This window comes from Dicentrarchus labrax, unplaced genomic scaffold (genome assembly GCF_905237075.1).
Source record: "Dicentrarchus labrax unplaced genomic scaffold, dlabrax2021, whole genome shotgun sequence".
Classification (NCBI taxonomy): domain Eukaryota; kingdom Metazoa; phylum Chordata; class Actinopteri; family Moronidae; genus Dicentrarchus; species Dicentrarchus labrax.
This window is the reverse complement of record NW_026136704.1, coordinates 32,084,176-32,107,170: the sequence shown is the minus strand read 5'-3', so window position 1 is coordinate 32,107,170 and position 22,995 is coordinate 32,084,176. Positions and strand designations below refer to the sequence as shown.

Here is a 22,995-nt window from a genome sequence, read left to right as displayed (position 1 = left end):
ATTTATATTTATATATTACATTTTTATCTAAATATATTTATATTATTAATAAAGACCCCAGTGTGCAGCTATATATATATATATATTATATATTATTGGGTTTAAAGAGTGACAGAATATTATTTTATTCTTGTTTTATTTTTATTTATTTGACATTTCAAACAAATAAAACACAAAAATAAATCAGAAAAATGACGTAAATAAATCCGCTGTGGTCCTTTTTTAATAATAATAATATAATAAAGTAAATAATGTTAATGTAATATTTGTCGTTGTACATTGTATCTTTAGGATAAACACTGTATTTAAAATAATGATAATTTAATTAATAATCTGCCTTTGCACTCCTCTGGGAGCTGGTGTGTGTTTGTTGAAGGGCGGGGCGGTGCCGGTGTGCAGGAGGGGGGCGGTGCCGGTGTGCAGGAGGGGGGCGGTGCCGGTGTGCAGGAGAGGGGCGGTGCAGGAGGAGAGATGCTGAGGAGGCACAGCGGAGGAGGAACAACAGGTCTCTGCCGCACGCTGCGGAGGTTTTAATGCGGAAAATCTGCACAGAAAGCTCAGAGAGAGTCCGGAGAGGAACCGATGAGAGGTAGGAACACCTGAGCAGACTTTATATCCAACTATTAACTCATATTATTATATTATTATTACTAATTATCCGCCTGCACGCGATTCACTTCACTCCAACTCAGTGTAGGAGGTTAAAATAGTCCTTTAGTTACATCTTTAGCTGTGAAGTCGGAATAAAAAGGAAATATTTGATGATTTAAAATCAGATTTTGAGCTAAATGAACATTAACTGATGAATCCTGAAGCTTTTAAAGCAAAATAAAGTGAATATAAGATGAGTTTAATCATCAATCAGCATCAATTCATCATTAAATCCATAGAGAGTCCGTGTGTGTGTGTGTGTGTGTGTGTGTGTGCTCTCAGTGTAAACAGTGTGTGTGTGTGTGTGTGTGTGTGTGTGTGTGTGTGTGTGCTCTCAGTGTAAACAGTGTGTGTGTGTGTGTGTGCTCTCAGTGTAAACAGTGTGTGTGTGTGTGTGTGTGTGTGTGTGTGTGCTCTCAGTGTAAACAGTGTGTGTGTGTGTGTTTAAAGATCACATGATACATTTAAATGAACATTACTCTGCTGGTTATTAATCAGAGTACAGATATTAATTATTAATATATACAGTATAAGTCTGCAGACTGTAGGTGGGGCCGGGCGGCGCACAGGTGGTGTGTAGTGTACAGGTGAGGTGTAGATACAGGTGAGGTGTAGTGTACAGGTGAGGTGTACAGGTGGTGTGTAGTGTACAGGTGAGGTGTAGATACAGGTGAGGTGTACAGGTGGTGTGTAGTGTACAGGTGGTGTGTAGCCTGCAGGTGAGGTGTACAGGTGACGTCACAATGTGCAGCAGGTGGCAGGAAGGACTCATTGTTTACTATCTGCTGACACCGACCGTCATACTGAGGCCTGCTGTAAAGAAACTAATATTCCTGCAGCTGGACGGCAATAAAATAACTGACTCGTAAAAATACAGTAATATTCTGTAATTTAAAAAAAGTTTTTAGCTTTTTTTGTCTTTTTAATGTTAAATTAAAGATATTTACACTGTAAAACCAATGCAATGATCTATAAATCCAGGTGAACTCTGCTATAATACAATAATCAGACTTACATTTACAGCAGAGTGCTGTTATTATTGGATTGTTATTATTTTAATGTGAATGTTAAAAGTTATAGAAGTGTAATAAAAGTCATTATCTGTGAGATTACAGAAATTATTGCTGTTTACACTGATAACAACTGTATTTGGACAGTTTACCTTATACACTGATAAACAACATTTCTGTTGTGAAAACTTCCAGAATTATACAAAATATCTGTCAGTTAACAAACAAATCCATGTAAATTACACAACAAATACTTTTTTACTGTTAATGTCACTAATTTTATATCGTTTTAGAGATGTATGAACAGTATTAAACATGAATTTAACAGTTTAATCTATTAAATAAACTGTTAATATTTGCAAATGTATCTTTTAATGTAAAAAAAAAGACATTTTCTTTAAATAAGCAGTTATTTTATGATTATTTACAGTTACATTTTCACATATTTAAAAAAATACAGAGAAAATCTGTAAAATAAACTGTAAACTTACAGATTTTTCTGTGTCTTCATTAGTGCTTAAACAATTTGATTAACTGATTTTCGCTTTAAAAAAGGTAATTATTTGCTCTCATTAAACGTCTGTGAATCTGGTAACTGAGACGTGTTTCATTCATTTGTTTAATGATTGATTGATCAGATTACGGCAGACATAATCAATTTTCTCTGTTTTGTGTGATTCCAGTTTGCACCAAAGAGTCTTTTCTTCTTTTCTCTCTTCTTCTCCGCTGCCCCTCCTCTTCCTCCTCTTTATTCCAGCAGGTGGTGATTAGCGGTTTGCACTAATTATGATGCTCCGGCACAATGTGTGTGTGTGTGTGTGTGTGTGTGTGTGTGTGGAGGCGTTAGGGGGAGGGGCATTGTGAGGACCCAACACCTGGTTGGACATTGTGGGGATGTCTGCTCATGTAAGAGGACGAAGGACAGATTCATAACTCTTCATCAACTGAAAACAGAAATCTAGCTGAAGCGGCTTCTTGTCGCGTCTTAAATTTATCCTGGAAAATGTGAAAACTTAAAGAGGAACGAAACCCCAAAAACCAAAAACTCTGTATATGGATACTGGTTGATTACCTAACGTTATAACACAGGTAGCACACAGACACTGCTGTGAACGTGCTTCTAGTGACTGTAGGAGCTCCAACGGACTCTCTGTGCTTGTAGCGGAGACATGGAGAGTCTGACAGGAGCTGGTAATAGATAGTAACTCTGATAATGTTGTTATCCTGTGCTACACAGTCTGAGTTAGAGCTCAGTAATGTAATATTGTGCTGGCCACCAGCAGCTAACTGGTTAACATGCCTGGTGTTAACTGGCCGGTTGTCGGGAGAACGAGCTCCTGGACGCCGACAGTTACTGAGCTGGTGTCTCACTCGCTGATGAGGGCGCTTTATTGTGTTTAGTTACATTATTATATTGCTTTATAATTGTTTCCTTAATGTCTCAGTGTATTTATTAGATGATCTTAAGAGAGAAGCTTTTAGGGTGATAATTAATAAAACACAGTAATATTGTGTAAATAATCTTAAATAAGTTCTTTCCATTCTCGCTTTGTTGTCCAATCTCAGTGTGATTATTATTTTTCTGTACAGATATGGTTGCAGACTCTTTTGCACTCGTATTTTGAGTTTAATTCATTTGCCATTTCCTGTACTTAGATATGCTACGTGCTAAGCTAATCTATGTTTAAAAGACAACCACATTTTGAAAATGGTTAAAAGATAAAAGAGACATACATGTACTGTAAAACTACCAATAAAAGCCGGGTCCCTAATAGACGCTGGTCTCTTTTAAAAGCCTGGTGTGGCTACACGCTGTGACAAATAAACAAAGGTTTCTAATAGAGGCCTGGTCTGGATTTTATAGAAATTATCTCTTTAATATAATATATATATAATATAAAAACCTCTTAAAACCCACCGGGTCGTTTAAAAAAAAAGTAAAGTGAATTTAATTTAAATGTTTTTTTTATGCAGATGAGAATCTGTCTGTCTGTCTGCCTGTCTGCCCGCTGTCTATCTGTCTGTCTGCCCGCTGTCTGTCTATCTGTCTGTCTGTCTGTCTGTCTGTCTGATTCTATTGTTGGTCATTATAAATAATAATGGTGTCACTCTGCTCTCCAGGTGCCAAAACCACCTGATGCTGCAGACTAATCTGGTCACCTGGGACTGAACACACACACACTCACACACACACACACTCACACACACACACTCACACACACACACACACACACGGACGGCCAACATGGCGTCTGACCCGCCTGTCTTGACGGAGCAGCAGGAGCTGCAGAGGAGAGCCAATCAGGTCACAGATGAGGTGAGAGTACACTGTGAAATAAAAATGGTTAAAAGCTGGAAGCTCATTATGAAGAGAAACTGTCTCAATATTTTTGACATAGCATCTCAAATTAATGAGAAACTTTATAAATATTTTCAGTACATATAATATACTATATAATAATAATATATAAAAAAAAATTTCTGTCACATTGGCAGAAATGGGCTCCATTCACAATCTGCCATTTCATGGGTTCAAAGCAACTTAAATGTTAATAATCTTTCACCCAATCAGAGCTGATCAGTTCAGATGTAAAATACAGTACAGCTCGGTGCCGTCGGTTTGTTGGCTTCCTGCTGTCGGACTTAATGAATTAATCTGTTCCTAATGAAGTAAAGAGCGGGTGAGATTCAGGGCGGGTGTGTGCTGTTCTAATTGAGTTTTTAAAGATTAGACCGTCAGCAAACCATTGAAATTACAGTGATAATAAACCACACTGCTGTATGCTGGGGCTTCTCTAAAAGGAGCAGAACTGTGGCAGATTTTCCAAAAGTTTAGGACTTTAGGATAAATAATATAGACAATAAGGGCTGTAAATAAAGATACATTTATTTAAGTAATCAGTCAATTAAATTGGCAAAGGTGACATCTTCAGGTATTTTCTTTTATTCAACCAGCAATCTAAATATTGTTTATACATAGCTCTTGGTAATTTACTTTAATTTACTTTATTTAGTTTAAAGATTTATTGATTAGATAGATACTGAATACAAACTACAAGGACACGAGTTAAAAACACCAATATCTAAATAATGTTTGTTACAGATGTGGCTTAAAACTGGATCTCATGCTAACAGACTGTCACTGATACTGTCCCTTTAAGGACACCTGGCTCACCTGGTTGCCATAGAGACAGCTGGTCTCCCAGTGCAACAACCTGCAGAGAAACATCAGGCAATGGATGAGCTCATACACTCAATATAGACACTCACACACACACACACACACACACACACACACACACACACACTCTCTCTCTGTGGGGTTTAAAGGCTACTGCAGGTCAAAGCCATTTGTCACCTCATCATCCCCCTCGGTGGGGAAGTCCCCGGAGATCGACATGATATTTACACAACACACACACACACACACACACACACACACACACACACACACACACACACACAGCAAGAGGCGGAAAGACTGTCAGTACAGTGTAAACACGGGTCATCACGTCCCCTTTTTGTTTACTTTCTAAAGCTCAACGGTCCAAAATAACAAAAAGATTTTCATTAATTGGGACGTTTATTTATTTATTTTATTTTATAACGTGCAAAACATACAAAAAGTACTGGTGCAGGATGGTATATATAGGATATATCAATCAATCAATCAATCAATCAACAAGGTCATTTATCATTATAGCACATTTCATACAGTTTAGTAGAGTTCAATGTGCTTCGAAAATGAAATAAAGTAGATTTAAAAATATAATACGGTGATCAAAATGACAATAAACTAAAATACAATGGATTTTTGGTAAAAAAAATATTTATTATGAAAGTATTTAACAAAAGTTATACTAAAAACTAAATAAAATAAATTAGGAAAACAGGCAGAAATAACTAAAAATACTGTTAATTAAATTAAAATTATTATTTTTAAAAATGTATTAACAGTATTGAATCTATTAAATAAACAGCAAATATCTGCCGAAAATTATCGATTTGAAAATGTATTTTAATCTTTTGATGTGAAAAAGGGAAATGTTCTTTAAATAAGTTATTTTATGATTATTTACAGTTTGTTTTACATCAGAAATGTAAATTCACAGGCTAGTTTTGTAATTTATTAATATTTCCACGTTTTAATAACAAACAGAAAAACCCTGTAAATTTACAGATTTTTTTTTTTTTTTACAGTGTATAAAGATAAATGAGATCAATATCTTTTCTCACGTCTTTATCATTAAAACCTGCTCGTTTACGCCACTGCGACTCCTCGAGACGTATCGTTTCCATAGCAACAGCTCTCTTTACTTCCTGTAGTGCAACTCCGTGCTGCCTTCAGGGGAACGGGACATCAGAGTAGCATCTGTAAACGTCCAGTGTGTGTTTCCTAAGAATGGAAGATGGTTGAAGATTAGAAGAAGCAAGTCTCACTGTCCCCCCCACAAAGGACACGGGTTAAAATGTGATCTCCCTGCATCAGAGAACGACCTGTCAGTTCGGGAATGGTAGCCAATAAACCCGTGTTTTTATTTTATTTTAATGTATTTTACAGGTCTGATACTTCCTAACATAAATATGCTGGAAAAGACAAGATGGAAGACAGGATTGTTTTGTTGTCAGAGGAATTTAATTGATATAATTGCTCAATCCATCATTCTTTTGCCATTTGTTATTCTTTCTAACGAGGACATTTTGAGCGCTGTTTTCTTTGTGTTAAGGTATTTTTTAGTGTTAAGGTGTTTTTCAGTGTTAAGGTGTTTTCTTTGTGTTAAGGTGTTTTCTTTGCATTAAGCTGGCGTTGTATTAACATGCTGGCACTGGTGAGTCCTGGCCCATTTCAAGCACTGGGTTACACTATAAAGGATTTAACTGGAAATGCACAATTTGAATAATTATATAATATTTCTCCATTTTACCTATAATTACTGCCAAATTTAGACAGTTATCTTTAACTTTAGGTTGAGGAGTTTCAGTTTAACTCTGGCAGCCATGATAGAGCCTCACAGTTTGACTGAAAGTAATTGAAGTGAACTAACAATAAAAACATTTATTCATGTAACGTGTTGTCCTCTTGTCTTTCAGTCCCTGGAGAGCACGAGGCGGATGTTGCAGCTGGGTGAGCAGGTAAAAACACACGCACGCTAACACACAACTAGCGAGCCCAACGGCGATCAATTAAAACTAATAAAGATATGAAGAGTCAGAGAGAGTTCATCCTCATTATCATTTTATCATCTTCACATAAGCCTTCTGTTTTTTTCCACAAGAGGAAATGCCCAAAGATGTCTCACCTAATTACTGTTAACAAGACTGATGCTCTGACGTGATTAACTGTAGGCGGCTGGAAAGCGATTGTGGGTTTTCTACGGAAGCCCGTTATACTGACTTTGTGATACTGTCATTATTTTGAGACATACTGAAATAAAGAGTAAAGAAACAGCGTTCTTTTAATAATGTGCATTCTGTATTTATGTGCTTCTGTCGTCTCCTTCCTCCAGAGTAAAGATGCTGCGATCAGAACTTTGGTTATGCTGGACGAACAAGGAGGTAATCGATCATATTTGATTCTAACTTTGTACAATATTCCCAACAGTGATACAGAAAGTTTTCCAAGGAAGAGGGTAGCAGCAATATTTTAGTATTTCTTCAATATTTAAGGATTACTGCCTCTGGACTTTAAAAAGCATACGGCGTCCACACTCCTCTGGTGTTATTCAGCCCCTAGCACGGAGACATATTGGCCCTGTTTGAGTTTTAAAACTCTGGGGTTGCGTTTTAGTCTGGATATCGAATTACAGCTGACTTTGTTGTCTGTATCAGCTGTTAGAGCGCCTGCAGATGAACGTTGTATCAACGTTACCTAGAACACCGTCCAATCGAGCCCACTGGATGACTCTGACAACTGAAGAGAAGTTAGTAGGCTCGTTGGAGACAGAATCGATCACCGCCGATGGCCACACAATGCCTGCTGGTCAGATTTCTGTCCGACTTGCTGTGACGGGCAACAATAACCATAACGCCTGACTGTGGCCTGATCAAACAGCTGATTGGCTTTGATTAGTTTTGTAGAAAATCTTACTTTTTCTGAGAGATTGTAATATTTAACGCTGGATTGTTAGTCTCAAGGTTTAATCTGTTAACAAACGCATGTTTAATGGTTTGTAATAACAACAAAAAAGCTTATTTATATACCTGAATGTGGTCTGCAGGTAGCCTTCAGATGTCTGTAACAGGATGTCCTCTGACTTCCTGTATATTGTTTAAAAGCTGCTGGAAACCGTCTGAGCTGACTGCATCTGTTTGTCACGCCGTCCTGCTGCTGCCTGATGGCGTCCACTTTCCAAAACGAGGCACAGTTCATCTGAAACGAGCCAATTGATACCAGTTTTTCAATAAAATGAAGGAGAAAAAAAAGGATAACTTTGTTTGAACTGAATCTCAGAAAGTAAAATTACTTCACATGAATGTTTCTCAACGTCTTTCCAGACCACAGTTCACATGCTGTAACATATTAAACCCACATTATATCTCAGATTCAGCCTGAAATGTGATTCCTGGGGATGTGAAACGCCCTGGACCAATCAGATCAGTCACTGTCTCTGCTGTTGTTACACCCTCATTAAACTCCTGTTCCTAACAGAGCAGTTGGACCGTATTGAGGAAGGCATGGACTCCATCAACAGGGACATGAAAGAGGCGGAGAAGAATCTGACAGACATGGCCCAGTGCTGTGGTCTGTGTATCTGGCCAATCAGGAAGTAGGTCTGGTTTCCAAGGATCCAACTGATGACCTGTAGAGAAAACCCCACACTGGTGCCCAGTTCCATTAACTGAACGTAGTCAAACATCTCGTCCATCGAGAAAAGCCTTCACTGTCGTTCTTTGCTCTTCTTTTGAGCATCTACGCCAACGTCTTTAGCACATTGTCGGCACACACGTAGTGTTAAACCACGTCCATACATCACGATGAAGCTGCCAGTAGTTCCTCAAAGGACGCTGATTGGTCCCAACAACTTTAATCGGATGAGACGGATTCTTGCCTGATCTTGTGGGTTTGGTTCCTCCATAAGAACACGTCTGTTTAGAGAATTTACTCACAATCTACAACAACGCTGACAAAATGATTACTTACCAGGTAATAAATTGAGTGAGCTTTGAGATTTACTCGTACAGTTGGGAGGGAAAACAACATTTCTAAAATTGTATCGTGTGTGCCCAGCTTCAGTGGAGCCTCTATTATTCTAATACTGGTTAGAATAATTGATTATTTAAGGTTATTTTAACCTTTTTTCTTTTTTACAGTTATATCTATCTTACTGTAAATACTGGAGAGATATCATCCTACCATCACACCCTTTATTCCAACTCATCCTACACTCACAGGCCAGTTTCTGAACGCGTCGCCGGTTTTAAGATCTCGAATCACGAGACTGAACTCGACCAAACCCTGAGCGAGGAAGCAGAATGGAACTGGGCACCGTGGGCCGCGTGCAAACCGCCGGCGTATCGCCGCATCGTTGCGTTCAGCAGATCAATAGTTAGAGCAGTTATTTATGATTTATCAGTGGGGTTTTAAAGTTTTGGGCCGCTCGTGTTCAGTTGCTGGTGGCTGTTTTTTTTTAGTTCAGCTGTGGGGCTTTTGGGACAGTTTGTGATTGATTTGCCCTCCTCCTCCTCTCCCTCCATTCTTCCTCCTTTTCTCACCTCTTTACCTCCCTCCTTTCATCCTCCTCATACTGCCGCTGTCTCTTCCTCCTCCTTCCTGTTGTTCTTCCTTTCTTCCTCTCCTCCCGCCTGCTCCCCCGTCCTCCTCCCCCCCGTCCTCCTTCCCCTCTCGTAGAGCAGTTGGAGCGTATAGAGGAGGGTTTGGATCAGATCAACTCTGATATGAAGGAGGCCGAGAAAAACCTGACCGACCTGGGCAAGTGCTGTGGCCTCTGCTCCTGTGATAAGTAGGTGCAGGTGTGTGTGTGTGTGTGTGTGTGTGTGTGTGTGTGTTCGACAGGTACACATTATTCTCAGGTACGCCAGGAGATACATGGGAGATTGTGGAGTAACTCAACTAATTACGATTTAATTAAAAAGCACATACATCCACATGTTGAGTCAGCTGAAACACCTGAACAGTAGAAGTTTAGTTAATTAAAAAGAATGGATACGTGGTCACAAACGTTAGCTAAACAATGTATAAATAATAAATAATTGTCTAAAAATGGATAAATGGTCAAAATAGATCAAAGTTAGTAAGATTAAAGATTAAATTAAGATTAAAACATTAGCTAAAAAATGTGTAAAGGACAGGCCTTTAATTCATTTGGTGCAAAACTAGCTAAAAAAGGGTTAAATGGTCGAAATAGTTAAAAGAAAACAGATAACGTTAGCTAAATCATATAGAGATGGATAAATGGTTGAAATATAGGGTGTCAAAAACATTAGCTAAAAATTTATAAATTATTAAAGAAAATAATTTAACATTTCATTTAAAGAGGTCCTCCTCCTGAATTGTGTAAAACATTGGCAAAAAATGATTAAAATTAGCTATAAATGATTGAAAAAAACATCTAAAAATGAAAAATAAATAAAAATAACATAAATAATGGAAAACATAAAATACAAAAATGGATAAATGATTGAAATAATTGTCTAAAAATGGATAAACAGTGGAAATAACTGAAAGCAACAGATAAACTGAAGAAAACATTACCTACAAATGTATAAATTGTTGAAATAAATCATAAAATAAATGACTAAATGGTCCAAAAGTAACAAAGTAACAGATAAAATAAGGAAAAAGTTTTAAAGTTTTAAATTAAATCTGGATAAATGGTTGAATCCTACAGATTGTGCCACAGGGAGCACTCATTCAAAGTCAAACAAACACTGACAGTTCAACTGTATGAGGAATAACATGTTAATTATATCCACTCCCATAGTGAAGGCTGTGAAATAACATCAGAAACGTGACGCCGGGTTCATCGGTTTGCTCATTGGCTGCTTTAGCTTTGCTTCTGCTGCTTGCTTCTCTGCTGTAAAGCCCGCTCAGGTATCATCCGACCACCTGTATCCACTCTGTAACGTACAGCGGCGACAGGCAGCACGATTAACAGGCTGAACTCATCGATAAGGTCGCTGTCTCCCCCCACAGATTGAAGGCCTTTGAGGAGAGCTCGGCGTACAAGGCGGTGTGGGGAGGAGGCTCCGCTCAGGACGGCGTCGTTTCCAATCAGCCGCCGTCGTCTCACGTGGTGGACGAGAGGGAGATAATGATCATGAGCGGAGGATACATACGGAGGTAGAGACAGTTCAGTGCTTACTGTAGGTGAGGCAGCTGGTGTGTGTGTGTGTGTGTGTTTGCTCTCCTTTAGACCAGACCTGACATTTAATATCATCAACCATCACTCAGAGCGGGCAGCTGGCCAAACACGGGCCCGATATCACAGCACGCTAACGCCATCCCGCTCTTCCTCAGGGTGACCAACGACGCCCGAGAGGACGAGATGGAGGAGAACCTGACTCATGTCGGCAGCATCATCGGGAATCTGAAGAGCATGGCGCTGGACATGGGCCACGAGATCGATACCGGGAACGTCCAGATCGAACGCATACAGGGAAAGGTACTGCTGTCACATGACCACGCAGTACGCCACAGATATTTATATTACCGCAAAACTCCTAATACTGAACTCGCCCTGCCTTTATTGGCCTTTAATTCCTTTTCTCTTAATAACCCTTTAAAGATGGGAAATACAACCTAAACAAATGGATAAATGATCCAAATAGTTAAAAAAAACTGATAAACTAGAAAACGTTAGCTGAAAAGTGGATAAATGATTGAAAAAAAATCATCTAAAAACTGATAAATGGTCGAAATCATTAAAAGTAACCGATAAGGTGTCAAAAACATTGGATAAAAATGTATAAATTATTGAAAAAAATGTATTTAAAGAGTTCCTTCTCCTGAATTGTAGAAAACATTAGCAAAGGAAATGTATAAATGATTGAACGAATCATATAAAACTATATAAATGGTAAAAATTACACAAAGTAACAGATAAAGTGTCAAAAATGTAGCTAAAATATGTAGAAATGATTTTTAAAAAATGATATAAAACTGTAGAAATGGTCAAAATCATTGAAAGTAACAGATAAAGTGTCAAAAACATTTAGAAAAATGTATAAATGGTTGAAAAAAAACCAATTTAACATTTAATTAAAAGATGTCTTTCACCCTAAAACGTGTTTTTTTAAAGCTGTAAACTGAATTATGTGACCGTGCTGGGATAAAACACGTCAATATTCATATTATTATTGTTATTATTCATAAAAAAATCTGCATTTCGTGGGTTAAAAATGTCTCGGCGCCCTCTACTGTACTGCTCATCCCGGGGATTTGATTGGCCGTTGCGTTGAAGTGAACCTCCTGTGTTTTACCCCTCTCTCTCTCTCTCTCTCTCTCTCTCTTTCTGTGTGTGCAGGCTATCCTCAACGTGTCCCGCATCGACGCCGCCAACCAGAGAGCCAACAACCTCATTAAACGATAGAAGGAGCTGCTCCTCGTTCTCCATCCTTCCTGCAGTCACTGTGCTTCTGCATGCTGTGCCAAAGTGTCTCTGCTGTGACTGCACTCGCGTTCGACTGTCTCCTCTTTATATCTGATAGCGGTAGCTCTTTTGTTGTTGTCTGTTCCTGTGGGGGATTGCACAGCGTTATATATATATACACACACACAAATCAATAAAGTGGTTCACAAAAAGAGGTGAAAGTGTGCAGAGGAACACAGCGGCAGGCGGCTCTGGAGCTTTCTATATGTGTGTCAGCAAATATCTTAAAGAAAGCATTAAATAAAATACTTTATCAGCAACCAGTTTATTTCCCAATGTAAACATCATTGTGTAACCCCCCCCCCCCCCCTTCTTCCTGTAGTCAGGGTGAAACACGTGCATGATGGCGCCCTCTGCAGGCGCAGCCGGGTGTCGCCCTCAAGAAGGAAACACGTTATTTGTCCCCAGAGGAAGATCTCTGGTGACACCAAGCGGACGAACGTGGAACCGCCTTCCCTCCTGAACCTCTCCATCTTCTTCCCTCTCTTCCCCCCCCCAACGCTCATATAAAATGGTGGTGATGAGTGTTTCTGTTGTGGTTCAGTGTGTGTTGGTTATTTCACTGCAGACGTGTGCTGGGTGTGAGGGTCTTTGTGTGTGTGCGTTATTGTTCACTGTTCCTAATGTTAGTATGTGAGGTACAAGGAGGCTCATGACCTTTGCTGGTCCCAACAGGGCCTCCATGTTTGTTACACAGCTGCTCCCAGACAGCGACTGGGGAACTAGAGAGCATGCATATTGATGTTTTTAATGTTTTTAATGGAATTAAATGCTAAAATTTAATAAAAATTGTGCGCAAAAATGTGGCCTGCATGTGTTTGGACTCATTAATGATGTCAGTGGTGGTGGTGGGGGGGGGTAAATCAGATGTTTTAATCATTAAATATGAATAAAAGGAGTTAAATTGTGCAGAATTAGTGAGTTTGCGCAGTGTGCAGGGCGCGTGGGGGCAGCTGGGGGCGCGCGGAGGGCTCAAAATGTTGCGCGTTCGAGGGAGGGAAAAAAAAAAAATTCGGAGTCTGCGCAGTCGCGTTTGTTCTCGTCACTCCGAACTTTCGGGAGAACCGCGGAGGAAGAAGGGGAGGGAGCGAGAACAGCGCCATTTTCCCTGGTAATCTTTTTCTACATTACGCAGCCGTTTGCGCCGCACACCGCGATTAATTCCCGGTAACGCGTCGGTTTGGCGTTAAAGAGCGGGTGTGTAACGTTAGCTACAATGCGGCGGGAGCGCGGAGCGGCGCATCTCGTCCTCTATGTCGGTCACCGATCGCTGCTCTCGGCGCAAGCGCACTAAACACCAACCCTCCGCCGTTTAAACGCGCGTTTTAACTGCCGCGATTTAAAAAAAACAAAAACCCCTCGTATCGATACAGAAACTTCCAATAAGTCGACCGGATGTTTCAGCCGTTTTTTAACGTGGCGACGGTTCCGTTAACGGAGATGGCGGAATCTGTGCTCGGTGTGCACGAGCGAGGGGGGGGAGGCAGGCACGAGCTCAACAAAGACCCAGGAAGGTCGTCGCTGATTGGCCGAGAGGGAACCACGTGGTCCGCGCAACGCAATGTTAATGTGAAAAGATTTTATATTTATAACCGTTAATGTAGAAAAACGCGCGCTGTGCGTCTCTTATTTAACTGCTTTATTACAGGAAACTATTTAATTCATATTATTTTAACTATTTGCTTTATTATTATTATTATTGCAGTTATGGGATACTTATTTAACTTCACATTGTTGAGCTTAGTATTTGCTTTAAAAAGCTGTTAATGAGACAGATTGTGGTAAATATGGACAAATAATCACAGTACAGATAAACATTAAGCATTAATTTGTTATTTAAAGATCCAACCAGAAGGGGGCAGCGTAGGGGACACAACCTGAGGTAAAAACAACAACAACAACAACATCTTTATAATATCTATTCTTTATTTAAAGTTTTCTCTCAGTGGAAACCCCCCCCCCCACACACACACACAGGCTCAGATGGTTGTTGGACCGACTCTCGGCTTTTAGAGGAAGTATGAAAGGACGACTGTGACTCAGCAGAAAAGATGCACCACTACATAACCTCCGCCCCGTATCTATAGCCCGTTTATACCCAGGGATTTGGGGGGGGGTCGAGAACCCGGTTCCACATTACCCCGATCCATCGGTTGGATGTTACAACAAAACAATGACACCAAACTCGTGCGTCTACACTGCTAAACTCAAACTACTTTATATATAGAATATAAATGAATGTATTACGTGTATACATATAGTAAAAAATAAAAATGGAAAATAGACATATAAGAGCCTATATACGACGTAAATCTAAACATAAATGTAAACATATTCCACAGTATTGAATAAATAGAGTAAAAAAAATCAAACAAACAATATAAAAACGAAGCTAAAGTTGGAAAAAGTAAGACGACGACGGCAGCAACTAGCTCATAAAACATATTGCGATTCACGATGATGTGGCAACGATTATTTTTGCATCACAAATTGAATTGTTTGCTTAAAAAAAAAGATTAAATTCATGATAATGTGACGTTTTTGGGGAGTCTGTACCAAAGATTTGTAGACCTCTGCAGCTCTACAGCACTTCATTATAAAGCTGTTTGTCACATTTTACCTTCATCAAAACATTACAGCTCTTGTGATGGGCATGTTGTGACTTTAATAATATTTCTATTCATTACGCAGCCTTACTCTTTATCTGAACTAATTCAGAGTTAATAAATCAGTTTAACTGAAGCTGAAAACTTGTGTAAGCCGACTTTATCTCCACACAGAGAATTAACACAATAGATAAAGGTATTGGTATCAATAAAGTCTCATCAGTTCATCAGTAATACTGTCTGAATTCATTTGTTTTACCTGTTTTACAGTTTTTTACTGCCACCAAGTGTCGGACAGGATGATCCACAGGGCAGAAACCACCTCATTTTATTCCTTAAATATTTAAATTTAACATATTAACATGCCAACACACTGGTTTTCATGAAAACAGCCCCAATAATTAAGTAAATAACAACATTTACATCTGTTCATTTTGGTGTAAACTTAAACTAAAAGCTAGTTTTACTGTTTTTAAGTTTATTTAAAGTCAGTTTTTTTTTTTTTTTCAGAATTTCCTGAAAACTAATGAAGGAATTTTTCCTCACGTTGCCGCTTCGTCTTCACACGTTATTCTGCAGTGAAGAGCAATATTTGGTTTATTTCTCCATTTCAGAAGAACATAAAGTTACTTAATTCTCATTGTTCTTCTTTATCTCTCTCTCTCTCTCTCTCTCCCCTCTGTACTGTCTCTCTCTCCTCCCTCTCTCCTTAATCTTCCTCTGCAGGTCCCTTTGCAGTCAGACCGGAGTCTTTGGTCCAGACTGGCAGGAGGATCAGGACTAGACTAGTCCTGGAGGGACTCGGTGTCAAGCTGAGTTGTAGCGTGGCTGTCAGAAGGAGAAGAAGGAGAGGGAGGAGGAGGAGGAGGTGGAGGGGAAGAGGACGGAGGCGCGGCCATGTCGGTGGCGTGGCGTGAAGACGAGGAGGAGTTCAGGGTGGGAGGAGTGAAAGGAGCGCTGAAGGCCAAACCGAGGTTCTCCTTCACCGAGGTCAAAGTGCTGCTGGAGGCGGTGAAGAGGAACAGATACATCATCCTCAGTGAGAACCAACCTCTGTGTGTGTGTGTGTGTGTGTGTGTGTGTGTGTGTGTGTGTGTGTGTGTGTGTGTGTGTGTCTCTCTGGTCCAAAGCTTGTAGAAAATGGTGTGTTTTTATAGTCATGAAGCCAAAAGAAATCATCATAAGTGGACATTTTACTAAAAAAGATCATCCCTTATGTCCTTATCTGGAAATAATGCGTAAGGCTAAGGTTCCCACGCATCCTGGAAAAGCCTGGAAATTGATTAAAAATGAGCAAATATCCTGGAAATGTTTGTATTTGAGCCGCTCACTCAGATTACCCACATACATTTAGGTCTGATTTAGTTTGAAACTCGACTGTTGGTCGGATAAACTGTGTGAGGAACTGACTGCGGTGATCTTTCCCGTATCAAGTTTATTGTTTCCAGAGCAGGAAGAATAATAATAATAATAATAATAATCGTATGTGCAATGAACACTTTGATGTAAAATAATAATCAGTTCTAGTCGATTTGAGCTCTAACTGATGGACTGTGGCCCCGAAACAGCAGTTTATATGAGCGTTTGGGACAGAAAGCTGAGGTTAAAGTATAATAGGGACCACCTGCTCCTGTGTGGAGGTCTTTGTCTGCTGCGTCTCACCCGTTATCTCCCTCCCCTCCCTCCCCCTGTAGGGAAGTTTAACCAAGGGGTGTCGGCGGAAACCAAGAAACAGACCTGGGCTGAAATCACCAATCAGATCAACGGCCTGGGAGAGAATCACAGAGAGGTTGGTTGTTGAGTTTGTGATCCTTCCTCTTAAAATGGTTTTATTTAAATAAATTATTGAGGTATTTGTAGGTAAAGTTGTCCATTAATGACCCAAAAATCAGAAATAAACAGTTAAAAGTTGGTTCTGTTTTGTTAAATCAGACAAACAGAAGCTCCTAAAGGATTTATTACTGTTTATTAATGAACCAGTTCCTCATTTTGTCTATAAGTCAGATGTATATATGATAACAGAAGAAGACTTTTGAAGGAGGTTGTGTATTTTCTCTCAGGTGCGTCAGATCATGAAGAAGTGGGCGGACCTTAAATGTGACGGAAAGCGGCGTATCGTCGCCCTCCGGGGCCCCAACGGCAGCAACCTGAGGAAGAAGCACCTGGGCCCCGTGGAGAGGATGGTCCATAAGATCCTGATGATGAGTCCCAGAGGAGGTGAGCACAGAGACATCGTACAGTCTGAATCAAACTGTTTCGTCTCCTTAATAAACTCGGGTTTTATCGGTTGGTTCTCAGACGGCGACAGTGATCTGGAACTCGGCGAAGATGAGGATTTTCCAAAGCTTTACAGTAAAGCCCCGCCCTCTAACGCCACCCCTGCCGCCTACTCCTACCTCAGCCTGACAGACAGTTCCTACTCTTTACCCGGAGGATCCTCCTTAGACATTTCCCCTCTGTCCTCACCAGAGAAAGATGTTGGTGGTGAGTCTGTTAGTCCTGTTTTATCTAGAACAGTGTGCAGTGATTGGTTGCTTTTAGAGGGGCAGAGAAAACACAAAGAACCCATCTGATAGTGGAGAAAGTAGTAGATTAAAGAACTATTAAAGCAAATGGAGGAAAGAGGGAAAGATAAAAGATACAGAGATGAGTTGTAGGGATAAGATACTGAACATTTTCCCAATTTTTGGACTCATATTTGTCTAATTGAGTGGCTAATTAATTATTTAAAACAGTATCTGGTTACACTGGTATTGTAGATTCATCTATAATGAAACATAATCTGCTAAGTAACTTAAGTTAGGGCTGAAGAAATCTTCGGCCGATATCTCAGCAGAAGAGATGAAGAGATGTAAAGTAAATAGAATAATGGCCGTAATAAGTGTCGGGCACAAGAAAACACTGAATTTGTCATAAAAGAAGCTTATTAAGTCTGTTTGATGGTTAAAAATGATTAAAAAAATACAGAATACAGACAGAGAATTGTATAAAAAGTAAAGTAATATCGGTTATTGGTTCCCTAATAATCGGTATCAGTCGATCTCTAATGAGTTGTGAGGAGGAAGATGAGAGTCTACGTCACTTTATTAATTGGTTTTATGGTAAACAACCAGAATAAATAAAGAATACTTTAACAACAACCTGAGTAAGAACCTCAATGTGTGTCTCCAAAATCTAATAATGTTTCCATGTTTTCCCAGCCGATCCTTTTCATTCCTCCTCTGAGTTCGACTTAGACCTGGCTGACGACGGAGGTAAGAACAGATGATGACGAGTTATTACATTTTATTTATGACACAAACTAATAAACTAACAGAGTTTTAGGTTGAAGTCTGTAAACTGGCGTCAGTATTTGAGACAAAGAGGAAACCAGTGATTCCAGTTTTTGTGTCTGTTCCAGAACAAACGATGGATTACGACGAGAACGATGACTCCATGTTCTCCTCCTACGCTCCCGCTCTGCCACCGCCCTCCACCTCCACCTCCCTGGACCCCCTCCCCGACGACGCCCTGCTGAGGATCAAGCCGGTCCACACCTACTCCCGGAACAGCAGCCAGAGCCAGAACGGGCAGAGCACCACCTCCTCCAAACCTCCACCTGGACCCTCCACCTCCTCTGATTTCCCTCCAGTGTCGGACGCAGACGCCGCCGCCGCCTCCTCCTCTGCTGCACCTCCCTCGTCGCGGTCCCCCTCCAACACGACAGCCGCCCCCGTCCCCGCTCCGCCTCCCGCCTCCTCCTCTAAATCTATCGCAGCCGATGACTCTACCTCTAACCCCGAGCCCTCCACTTCCTCCATCCCTCCGCCTCCCGCTCCTGTTGCCTCCTCCTCCTCCGTAGCTCCGACCTCTTCTGCCCCCTCCTCCAACTCCAATCAACCATCTCCCTCCTCCTCTTCCTCCTCCTCCTCAGCCCTCCCGCCCAATCCTCCCTCCACCTCGGGCTCAAACCCGTCCGACCCCCTCCCGGCCGGCGCCTCCTCCCGCAGGGCTTACGACCACGTGGCCCAGATGGCCTCCCAGAGCCTCCAGCAGCAGCGGGCCAGCAGGATGCTGCTGACCTCGGTGTCCCAGTCTCTGGAGGTTCTGGCCCAGTCCGTCCAGCTGCTGGTGGAGAGCCAGCAGGAGTTCGTGCAGGAGTCTCTGCTGCTGCAGCGGGAGACGGTGGACGTCCTCCGGGACTTCTCCAACACGGCGCTGACTATGCTGAGAGACAAAGCCAACAGCGGACAGCTGGCTGCACACCACCATCCCACGCCACGCTTCTGAAGGACGGAGGACAAACCGCTAGTTTTCATCAGAGGCAACGTGGACAGGATGGAAGCCGAGTGCAGGTAGATCACAGGCCGCCATGTTGGAAACAATCCTCTTACGGCAGCGGGACAGAAAGGTTCACCCAGAGGCGAACTGGTGACAGACACACAGTTTAATATCGCAGTGCCTCCATATCTGTTTCCTCTTATTTACTGTTTGTTGGTGAAAGTTTTCCACACTGTAATTGGCATTTTAAAACGTGGTGTTTTAAAGCTGCTGAAGTCCACACACACACACACACACACACACACACACACACACACACACGCGATGGTGCTGCTGTGCGGAGATACAAACACAGACGGAGATGAACACTAGGCGGCGCTACGTACAGCGAGCCCCGGGACACCGAGAGGAACTGTAATGTGTCGGCGGCAGAATCTGAACGTACTAACCCTGCTCTTGTTTTATTGAACGGTTTTATTTCACACGTTGCTTTCATCGTCCTTACAGATGTGCATGGAGCGTCGGGAATCATTAGGAAGAGAAATAAAGTAAGAAAAACAGACGGACTGAATTAAAAAGTGCTCTCAGACCTCCCGCCCTCCACTACGGTGATAACTTCCTACATATTCTTCACAATAAAAGTCTTAAACGCTTTTATTATGAAGCAGCAGAACCGGGAAGGGTTGCGTCTTCATTCAGAGAGGTCGATATCGGGATGTTTCAGGGTATTTCTGACATTGTTGACATTCTTCCACTCCTCCCGTATTACTGTGGTTGGTCGTCCAGCGGATCTCCTGTCACCGAACCACTTCCACACTACCGGAGTCGCTCCCCGAATCCCGGCGGGCACAAACAAAGACTGTCATCCCAGAATTTCACACTAATAGGACTGTAGACTTTTGGGGACTCCAGAACCAGATCTGGATCCGGGGGGGGTCTGAAACTGGAGGCAGGAAGCACATTAAGTCCTCGCCCCTCCTCTTTTACCTACTGCTGAATTTAAAGTTCTGCCATTTCCAAAAGGACTAAGAAATCGTCGAGTCATGTTATTCCTGCTGAGTCATGCAGGTGAATCCACTTCTTATTGTTTTTGTTTGTTTTTGGTGGAATGGTTATTTACTGTTGTGTCGAAGGTCTGCACTTTATTTTACTTTACGTTGTTGTTTTCTGTGCTTTGGTTGTCCCACAATGCAAAGCTAAAGGTAATAAAGGTAAAAGGAGTGCAAACGCCCCCCCCGGTGTTCATTTGTGTGACATCAGAGGCTGCTTTCAGTTTTATCTCCTGGTTTCTTTCTGGAAAAGAAGTTAATAATGCAATTCATTCTCATTTAAAGGCGGCAATTAATCGTTTTCATCTATTTTTCTGTACATTCTTCCTAAAAGGCCTAAAAACTCAGATTATTCTTATTTTAATATATCTTCAGCAGACTGTGGCCATTCAGGTTAATCTTTGGTTTTATTGCTGCTGTTTGAACATTTACAGTAAATACAATAAAAAGTGCAGAGAGAGAAATCTTTCAAACCTTTAATATTTAGATTTTTACCTCCTAGTTTATTTTTATTTTACATAAGTTGAGAAACTGTTGGATAAAATGAGTCTAGCGACGCACATCCTCACATCACCAATGAACTCAATACAATTCTCACCTAAAGGCTGCAACTAAATGATTAATCGTCTATAAAATGTTCATCAGCAGCTTCGTTTATGTCTTAACAGTTAAAACCCCCAAGGTCTCTTCATTTACTGTTATAAATTACACAAAGCAGCTCTGAGCTCAACGACGTCCAGAATGAGTTCAGGGGTCTGAACATGTTGACCTCCGCAGTCACGGCTCCTTCAGTGTTCCTTAATGTTTGTGATGCTTTTATTTTGTAAAGAAGAGCAGGAAGAGAGTGTGAGAGAGTGCCTCCCCCCTACCGGAGACCTGAGAGTGATAAAATGGATATAACTTCTAGATTTTATGTACAATAAGTCTCATTTACGTCAACCCTCACAAGCACATGACTTTTACTTTATCACTCCATCATCCTGTCATCTGCTTTCTAGTGAAACGAACCAGTTACTGCGTCAGTGTTAACATCTCCCTGATCTCATCACTGATACCGAACCCAGGAACAGGAGGTTCAGCCTGATCACCGAGGCCAGAGGCTTTAAAACGGACTCACGTGATACCTGTAGATTCACTCTAATCATTAAACTGTCATTTTAACCCAGAAATACACAGAGCTCATTTACAACAAGAGTAAAGAGTAGAGAAACACAAATAAGACCTTAAATTTAAAATGTGCACATTGTTTTACTGAAGAGTCACTGATGAAGATACAGTGCATCCACAAAGTCCACACACAATATCCCATAATAACAACAGGACAAAGTTGAAATATTTGCGGAGGTATTAAAAATAAAGAATGACAATACAGCATGAACGTAAGTATTAAACAGCCTTTGCTCAATACTTTGTTGAAGCACCTTTGGAAGCAGTTAGAGCCTCAAGTCTTTGAGTATGAAGCTACAAGCGGTGCAGAGGCAGAGCGGGTCGTCCACTAATCAGAAGGTTGTTGGTTCGATCCCTGCCACATGTTGAAGTGTCCTTGAGCAAGATACTGAACACCAAATTGCTCCAGACGCTGTGCATCGGTGTGTGAAAGGGTGATTGAGGCACGTAGTGTAACAGCGCTTTGAGTGGTCGGAAGACTCGAAAGGAAACTACGAGTACAGGTCCATTTACCTGTTAACTATTTTTGGGCAGTTCCTTCTTTGCAGGACCTCTCGAGCTCCATCAGGTTGGATGGGGACATTTTCAGATCTCTCCAGAGATGTTCAATCGGGTTCCAGTCTGGGCTCTGGCTGTTCCACTCCAGGACATCCACAGAGTGAAGCCACTCCTTTGTTAGCTTGGCTGTGTGCTTAGGCTTGTTGTCCTGCTGGAAGATGAACAGTCGCCCCAGTCTGAGGTCCAGAGCTCCTGGAGCAGGTTCTCATCAAGGAGGTCTCTGTACATTGCTGCATTCATCTGAGGCACCCAATCTCCCCTGATCACTCGGTTTGGCCGGGCAGAAAGAGTCCTGGTGGTTCCAAACGTCTTCCATTTACAGATGATGGAGCCACTGAGGTCATTGGGACCTTCAAAGCTGCAGAAGTTTATCTGTACTCTTCACCAGATCTCTGTCTCAGAGGTCTGCAGACAGTTCCTTGGACTTCATGGTTTGGTTTGTGCTCTAACATGCTCTGTTAACTGTGGGACCTTATATAGACGGTGAAGGTAGAAGGCGTGTGCCTTTCCAAATCAGGTCCAATCAACTGAATCTACCACAGGCGGACTCCAATCAAGTTCCAGAACCATCTAGAGGATGATCAGTGGAAACAGGATGCACCTGAGCTCACTTTAAAGTGTCATGGCAAAGGCTGTGAACACTGATGTGGAAAATAATAATGATATCATTTGGAATAAAGCTGTAACATAAACTGTGTAAAAAGTGAAGCGCTGTATATATCTCTTCAGAGCGGCGGCTGTTCCTGTTACCAACAATATGACGGGATGCAGTAATCTGTGACAGTCTGATCAACAGCAACAAGTTCTTTTTCCTCTCAGTTTTGTGTCTGGACATTTCTTAATGAACATGTATTTGTCGCCGTGTTTGCCAAACGTATGAAAGGTCCCACATTTTCTATACTGATATATTTTTAGTGGCTTTTTTCCTGCTAATGTAACGGGGTGAAAATAAAACAGGGCTGCATGAGTTTGTTAAAACATCATATTACAATTATTCTGCAAACCAGCTTCCTCAAACTCAGCTGTGACACATCGGTCACCATTAACACAGTTCCTGCCGACCACAAGGCCTTTTTCCTCCTGA

General features: G+C 41.2%; 2 protein-coding genes across 4 annotated transcripts; both read left to right on the top strand.

Moving 5' to 3' along the window:
• The first annotated feature begins 450 nt into the window (after positions 1-450).
• zgc:101731 (SNARE_SNAP25N and SNARE_SNAP23C domain-containing protein) lies at positions 451-13,077 on the top strand. Of its 3 annotated transcripts, none has more exons than XM_051399727.1 (8): positions 451-589; positions 3,783-3,978; positions 6,753-6,794; positions 7,169-7,217; positions 9,511-9,622; positions 10,816-10,962; positions 11,140-11,284; positions 12,146-13,077. In XM_051399727.1, the coding sequence occupies exons 2-8, from the start codon at positions 3,907-3,909 to the stop codon at positions 12,209-12,211; spliced, it is 633 nt and encodes a 210-aa protein (XP_051255687.1). In that variant the 5' UTR covers positions 451-589; positions 3,783-3,906; the 3' UTR covers positions 12,212-13,077. The 3 variants fall into 3 exon arrangements, with proteins under 3 accessions (XP_051255687.1, XP_051255685.1, XP_051255688.1); XM_051399725.1 differs by lacking the exon at positions 9,511-9,622 and adding an exon at positions 8,311-8,428; XM_051399728.1 differs by lacking the exon at positions 451-589 and having other exon boundaries at positions 9,516-9,622.
• Positions 13,078-13,286: 209 nt separating this feature from the next.
• Positions 13,287-20,368, top strand: zgc:113149 (uncharacterized protein LOC541363 homolog). Its single transcript, XM_051399657.1, has 7 exons — positions 13,287-13,382; positions 15,604-15,916; positions 16,572-16,666; positions 16,938-17,094; positions 17,176-17,361; positions 18,078-18,131; positions 18,278-20,368. The coding sequence occupies exons 2-7, from the start codon at positions 15,775-15,777 to the stop codon at positions 19,144-19,146; spliced, it is 1,503 nt and encodes a 500-aa protein (XP_051255617.1). The 5' UTR covers positions 13,287-13,382; positions 15,604-15,774; the 3' UTR covers positions 19,147-20,368.
• The last annotated feature ends 2,627 nt before the right edge of the window (positions 20,369-22,995 follow it).

Bases quoted from the DNA above. Each gene is read 5' to 3' on its own strand.
- zgc:101731 (XM_051399725.1), top strand. From the start codon at position 3,907: ATGGCGTCTGACCCGCCTGTCTTGACGGAGCAGCAGGAGCTGCAGAGG. The intron at 7,218-8,310 runs GTAATCGATCAT...TGTTCCTAACAG, and splicing joins TATGCTGGACGAACAAGGAG to AGCAGTTGGACCGTATTGAG. The intron at 10,963-11,139 runs GTAGAGACAGTT...GCTCTTCCTCAG, and splicing joins AGCGGAGGATACATACGGAG to GGTGACCAACGACGCCCGAG.
- zgc:113149 (XM_051399657.1), top strand. From the start codon at position 15,775: ATGTCGGTGGCGTGGCGTGAAGACGAGGAGGAGTTCAGGGTGGGAGGA. The intron at 15,917-16,571 runs GTGAGAACCAAC...CTCCCCCTGTAG, and splicing joins GAACAGATACATCATCCTCA to GGAAGTTTAACCAAGGGGTG. The intron at 17,095-17,175 runs GTGAGCACAGAG...GTTGGTTCTCAG, and splicing joins GATGATGAGTCCCAGAGGAG to ACGGCGACAGTGATCTGGAA.